At 33.9% G+C, this 7,616-nt stretch overlaps 1 protein-coding gene across 1 annotated transcript; it reads left to right on the top strand.

Moving 5' to 3' along the window:
* Positions 1-4,957: 4,957 nt before the first annotated feature.
* Positions 4,958-7,257, top strand: LOC120068072 (F-box protein At5g49610-like). The gene has a single exon (XM_039019753.2). It carries the CDS (start codon positions 5,707-5,709, stop codon positions 6,829-6,831), a length of 1,125 nt encoding a protein of 374 aa, XP_038875681.2. The 5' UTR covers positions 4,958-5,706; the 3' UTR covers positions 6,832-7,257.
* The last annotated feature ends 359 nt before the right edge of the window (positions 7,258-7,616 follow it).

Below are 7,616 nucleotides of genomic sequence, written 5' to 3' on the forward strand. Positions count from 1 at the left end.
GGTCATGCATTGGAATGAAAATGCGTTAATCTAGTATGCAATGACCATGTGTTCCTATCAAAAGTTTTCTTACGCTCGTGCCAAGTATAACGCGAACGCAAGTTTCTTGGGTAATCCGAGGTCGAACACAGAGACTTGTCACTCAATAATGCTTGTGAAGCAATGTGTTTGAGGCGATGAATAAAAATAAAAAGAAGAATTTTAATGGGTTTACACACTACTCCAAGTTTAATGGGTTTACACACTACTCCTACTCCTAACTAAACAGATTAAGCAATAGAAGACTTGTGATGAGAATAGGTAGATGCACAACAACCGTTAACACATAGTAATGTTTATTATCTTAAATCGCTCGAGTAATCTCAGCTCGTCACACTAACGTATCGCACACCTCTCGGTGATCAGCCGCATGACTATATCTCTATAGTGCATGGTTACGTCGAGTATAAGATTGTGCCTATCTCTAGGAACAATGCATACTTTGCTTTAGTGCATTCCATCTCTTACCTTCTCAGGAAGTTAGAACGCGACTATTTAATTTATAGACAAGCATTGCAACAACCCATAGACAAGTGTTGCGGCAACCTTTCACCAAGCAAAGAGGACTAACTCACTATACTCGCACAATGCACATCTCTCGGTGGGTTGCTACATGCATCCTATCTCTAGGCTACACGATTAAGTATGCGATCACCTTTGAAAAATAAACGATGAAGGTAAATGATGATAAAGATAAAGATGATGAAGAAGATGACATTGAAGGAATCAAGAGATGCCTTGATTACAAAATGTCTTAATATCTTAAGCTAAAATGTAATACAATACAGAAGTTAGAAGAGAAATGAAGGACTCTGCGTCAAGGCTGCCGGTGGTGCCATGGATGAATGGTGGAGATGTCTCTCTCGAGCTCTATCTCCAGTCGTCACTCGGTCTGGTTTATGGAGATGAAGAATTCTCACTGAAAATCTTGCTCAAGCTCTCATCTTTGATCGCAAACCTCTGCCTTGAGGCAGAAGTTCAAACGCTTTGAAATAAAGGTCGAAGGGGATATTTATAGGGTTTAAACGCCGACAGCTATCATGATTGCGTTATGTCTCACTGCTGCCTTTGTCGCAGTATGGGAAATATCACATCGTCTTATCTTGTTAATACTCCCAAGATATACGTCCGAGCTTGATTTAGTTGAAGTATCAACGCGTTCTACCCATCTTGTGATCGTTCTTCTATTATGGTTGTCACTCCATGGCCGCAATTTCCAATTGATCACCGCATTCGCTTGATCACCTCAACTTCCATGCGATGGACGCATTTGATCACCGTAACTTCCATGCGATGGACGCATTCGATCACCGCAACTTCCATGCGATGGGCACATGCGATCACTGCATGCATTTGTCTATTTCCAATGCATGTGTTTGATTGCAAGTGCTTATTTCCAACGCATGTGTTTGATTGCGAGTGCTTATTTCCAACGCATGCGTTTGATTCCTGCGATAGCTACAAAAATAGACACTTTGGCACGGAGTAATGCATAATATTGGGGTCAGTGAGGATTTAGGTGCTAATCGACGCAAAAATCAATTTTTTGCAAATTCTAAGTATTATCACCACATTTTCTACTTATTAGCCCTCATAATTCTAAATAAAAGACTTATAATAACTGACATTTTTGCTAGTTATCAGCTACATCTCATGCAACAAATCTCTTTGCATGAATGTCTGCAATATATTGAAGAGATTGGAGTGTTTTGAAGAAAAATGCAACCGAACAAATTTTTCAGAAAAAAATCGTGAGAAGAAGTTGTTCTTCTGCCGGATTGCTGTAGTGAACTTGCCTCCAAATTCCCTTAATTCAGGCTTATTTTGAGTCCCACTACTCAATCTAGAGCACTAAGAAAATAGTAAAGAAGATCTTAGGGTGGTCTACAACAAGATTCAAAGGAGATTTGCAGCTGAATTCGAACTTAGAGGAAGTTCTTCAAAGGTATGTCATGAAACCCATTTATTTCTGTTGAAGCATGTTATGACATGACATCCATTTATTTCTGTTGAAACATGTTTTCTTTTCTACTAAAATTAATGAACTAGAGTGCTTATGAATCCTGGTTTCTTCCGCCACGCATTGGTACGTTCCAACAAATGCTACTAAATGTCAAATAAAACATCTCATATTTTATTAAATAAATAAAATATTTGTATAATACAATTATGAACTCTAGGACCCTACGAGATTTGGGACAACAACTCCAACACTAGGAATTTAAGACGTGTTCGTTTGCCCGTGTTTAAGTTCATTCAAGGATAAAGTGAGGTCAGAGTTCTTTAAGGCTATGGCTATTTACGAAGGTTTGGATTAGACTTCGTCTACTAATGTGCATAATATTTGGGTGAAATATGATTGCTTAGAAGTGATTGCTTAGTCTACTTTTTCCTATGTGCAAAAGGGCGACAATTCCTTGGGGAACTCCCTTATGCGTACAGCGATATTCGAACAAGTTTTGCCTCTCCTATTTTCTTCTCACCACGGGTGGTTTACCTTACATGTGTTTAAGAGTGTTGTGTTTGTTGTTATTGTTGTTTTTTTGCTAAAAAAAGGGAAAAAAATGAGTCTATATATCCTATCAAAGTTCATATGTTTTTTTTTTTTTTTTTTATTAAATGTAATTTTTCATTTCAAAATTTAAATTTAAAATCAAAATACATTGAAAACATGAATAATGCTTTTTATAATTTACGTGGTTTAGATCACACAATTTTAAAACAATATATTTTCTAATTAAAAAAATGTCAAACTCGCATTTGTTGAATCTATTTAATTTAATTTAGTTAATCTAAAAATATAAAATAAAATTTAAATGCATATCAAACCTGTTTTTAAATTCTTTCAATGCATAAGTGTCTAAATCACAAGAGGTCCAAATCTAAATTAATGAAATTTGATGCGTCTCTTTAATGTTACATTTCATTCATTGTTACAAGCATGTCATTATATGAACTTCACTCCAGTGACCTTTTATTGTTTGACTTTTAAGTATCCATTTAGTTTTGACTTTACTTCAAATGTGTCATTCACTTTATAGTTTACTCCGAGGCATAAAATGTCAATAAAAATATCAAAACCTCAATTTTACAAAAATATGGATGAAAATATGGACGTCCGATTTATAGAAAATTATAAAAATAAAAAATAAAAAATAACTAAGAAATATACATACAATGAGGTAAACATGCTCATTATTTATATTATATTTGTATTAATGATATTTCATTCCTTCTCTTTTATGACTCGTTCAATTTTTTTACGATATAATAAAAATGTCTATTTACTCTTCATATTGACATCATGTAAAAAAATACCGATGGAAAGACTCCCTCCCTCTCCCTCGACATGTAAAGATCTCAAGATGTCCTTTGATAGACAGCTTAAGATGTTTGAGAATCTCTAATTGCTAGGACATCTAACATTATTGCAAAACAAACACAGTAATCTAGATGTCCACTGCATGAGAATCTTGGATGAACGATGAATACTCTATTCTTTTGATAAATTACAAATACCTAATTAAAATAGTCAAAATAGAAATATTAAATCTTGAACATTAATAAAGGATGAAATTACAATTGTAACTCTAAAAATAACAAGTGATTTTTTTTTTTTTTTTTCAAATCTCTTAAACTTTGAAATTGATAATACAAACTTTGTGTAAATTTATTTATGCTCATTTTGATAAGAAACAAGCGAGCTAATCACAAACTTGGACATTTTAATTTAACCCAAATTCTGGTAAATGATGAAATTAATTCTCTCCATAACTTAATAATCCTTTTTTTTTTCTTTTACTACTAACAAAAATTAACAAAGTCCACTTCAACCATCTTGGGATGCAAAATGATGAGATCTTGAAAAGAAAAGAAACATAAAGACAAAAATATTTACTGAAATATTTTATAGAAATTTTAAAAAATGTTAACTACATCTCTCTCTCTCTTCTTTTTTTTTTTTTTTTTTTTTTTTTTTTTTTTTTTAATTTTAGTAAAACAATTATAGAGATAAAAGATTAAACCTTTAATCTTTAAGAATGTCTACTATTGTTGAGCTAAGTTCACTTTAGTTGTTAAATACATCTCTTGATCTTTTGTATCGTGTGATTTCAATTTAGTCCCTTATATTTCAATTTATTTCATATTTATATTTAAGACTTGCTCGAAAGAGAGAAAAAAATTTATTTTTGATGGTGAAAGAAAAAAAAAATCCTCCCACAGGTAGTTCATTATCTCTTGATTACCTTATCTCAAATGATGTATTTTTCGGTTCATGTCCATTTTGATCTTTATTCTTTCAACACGTCAATTTTCGTCATTATATTTTTTACTTTCATTTATTTTGGTCTTTCTACTTTCAATTTTGGTTCGTTTTGGTCTTTGTATTTTTAAACAAGATACCATGAAATAAAAATGAAAATAGATGGACTAAAACAATCATTTTTAGTAATACAAAGACCAAAATAGATTTTTTTAAAAGTATAGAGAGCCACAATTAACTAAAGTTAAAGTACAAAAGTGAAAAGAATATTTTAAAGTATATAAACAAAAATGTACCAAAGTCAAAAGTACAAAAATTAAATTAGTATTTAAACCTATAAATTAAATATTAAAAAATAAAAACTGAACATTTAGACAACTACATGTTGAAACAGAGATTCAATCATCAATTAAGAATATAATATCTTAATCAATCCAACTATGTTTAGGTTCAAAACGCATTTTCTAACTCAGAACCATGAGACGGCAAAAACATGAGGGGAAGTGGCCACAACCCTTAGGCTCTCCCTTCCACATTTTGGAGCTCAGTAACAAAATTGCATAATAACAAATGAGGGAAAATTACAAATCACTGCTTAAAATATACGGACAAGCCTTTTTAACCAACCTGCAAAGGAATCCTATGCAATTTTTTTTTTTTTTTTTTAAAAAACAAATACATATAATGTTTTCTTTCTTAGGAGATAAGAAAAGAAAAGGATAATAATAAAGAAGTTTTAAAGTAAACTCAGTCAAACAAGACCTTAAAAGTCGACTATAGAATGATAATTATAATAAACACAATATTAGTACAATTGAATTGAATTATCTTATATTCAATTCAGCCAACCTCGCCAATTAATAGACGAAACATGGTACGAAAGAAACATTAACAAGAGAGAGATAATCAAAGGATAATCACAGCATCAACATCAAAATCAATATCAACATCTAAACTTGGTTGGTGTTACGTGCTAATTTGGTCTTCATCTATCAAAGAAACATATCACTTAGATATTATAAGAACAGTTCAACTGATAAAGATCAGTAAAATAAACAGAAACAAGAACAAAATTTACTACTCAAAAGGTACGAGAAGGTAGCAGAGATATTTTATGTGTATGTCAAAGACATATATTTGCCCTTTGGGCTCTGCTAAGGACCAAAGTTCTCTAATGTATGCATCAAAAAGCAACCAAATGCCTGATTCAGAAAAGAAACAAATAAATAAATGAGATTCCCATGTGGGTCAGACCATACAGATCAACGTTCATGTGGCCACACATTTCAATGCTTTTCAATAATTCATCTGGAATGATTGCATTTCAATCATCAGTTGTGGCTGCACTGCATATATACAATTTACTAACCTTTTGATGAAAAATTTCACTCTTTTCATCAACCATGTGGAGTAGCCTTCCTTTTGATCTCCTTGCCAACATCTTCTCCTTCCTATCCCCAGACTCTTTGGCAAGAGCTAGATCAGCTTGCAAGCATTGGCACAAGTGCGTAGATACTTGCCCTTTGAACACCGAGTCAATTCTATCGCAGTATCATCCTTCATGGTTCATCGCCTTGCCCTTGCGGGCACACAAGCTATGTTTTGCTCATAATCCAATTCTTGATAATTGGCATAAGCTCTCACTTGAGTTCCTTCCTGATTTAGTTAAACCAATTGCCCCTGTTGGTAGTCTTCTGCTTTTAAGATCCATAAGTTCTGTTCTACAATTGATCATATGCAATCCATTCACAAGCCAATTTCGGTATCTTCCGAGGCCAAACATCATTAGGACTAATCCAGCAGTGGGAGTTGTGATGCAAAACACAGGCCAAGACTCTCAGTTTCCAGACTTCAATGTCTATGTAGCAGGAGGGATGTCAGCGGCACCACAAGGTGGCACCATATATGAATCCAAGTTGGAAATGTACGACTCTAGAAACGACTCATGGAAAATTGTAGGATCACTGCCAGTGGAATTTGCTGTGAGATTAACCGTCTGGACTCATAATGAGAGTGTGTGTTCTAAAGGAGTTCTGTATTGGATAACCTCTGCAAGGGCATTCAGTGTGATGGGCTTTGAGATTGACTCAAACAATTGCAGGGAATTGCAGGTGCCAATGGCTGATCGACTTGAATTTGCTACACTTACATCTCGAAATGGAAGGCTCGCATTAGTTGGCGGCATATGTGGGGAAGAAGCCTGTGTTTGGGAGTATGGAGATGGAGATATGTGGGTATTGGTTGAGAAGGTGCCAAATGAGTTGGGGATAAAACTTGTAGGAGGAAGTCATGGAAGCTGGATAAACACCAAGTGTGTAGGCAACAATGAGGTTATGTGCTTGTATAAGGAGCTAGGAAATGGAATGGTAATCTGGAGAGAAAGAAAAGAGAAGAATAAATGGGAATGGGTTTGGATTGATGGATGTTCTCAAATTAGAAGCAAAAGAGTACATAACTTGCCAATAAAAGGACTGCTTCTTCAACCAAGCCTTGCTCCTTTTGCATTTAACTCAAGTTACACACTTTGATACAGCGAATTCTTCAATCCTAAAAATAAGAGTAGCATAACCATTTTCTTTATTTTGTATACAACGGAACTTACTATTTTGCAGTGCCCATTGATCTCTGAATGTCTACAATCTGGTGTACTTGCCTAGCCGATGGCCAACTTGCTCTCTCAAATTACAATGAAGGAATAAAGGGTAAATTACAGTTCACCTACAATATCATAGAAGCAAGGGTTCATGAAAGGATGTATATCTAATTTGAAAGCATGATGCTAGTAGAATCAGAGTACAATTTGAATAATGATGTTAAACAAACCAATTTCATCAGGAATGGCCAATGAGGAGAAGGTAAGACGCCACAAAAAACTTTGACAAATTGATCTTGTAAAAATGGTGAAGTAACCAACCAGCCTATGTTATTACACAATAACATGTCAAATCTGTATACCTTTTGATTCTAGATAAGTCTCTAATCAGCCAATAACTTTTCCACAAACTGGATGGAATGTAAGAGCCATGAAAGAAAAGAAACATTTTCAGAAGACCAAAAAACAAATCTGTTTGGTATTGTATATCAGAGTCACTTCAATAGTATAGTGAAGGACTTCAAAACCATCCAAGCAATAATTTGTTCATAACACTTCAAAGCCACCTCAAATTGAAGTTCAGTAACTTCACAAGACTAGTATACTAGACTTTGCTCTCAACTTCAAGCCTGAAATATCGAGAGAAGGATAAAGAAAAATAGTCCATTAGAGAGCACGCTTAGGAGTGATTTTGAAATGGTTAAAATCATTCTCAGACAT

The sequence above is a fragment of the Benincasa hispida genome, chromosome 1 (assembly GCF_027475165.1).
Source record: "Benincasa hispida cultivar pf3 chromosome 1, pf3_genome.v1.1, whole genome shotgun sequence".
NCBI classification, from domain to species: Eukaryota; Viridiplantae; Streptophyta; class Magnoliopsida; order Cucurbitales; family Cucurbitaceae; genus Benincasa; species Benincasa hispida.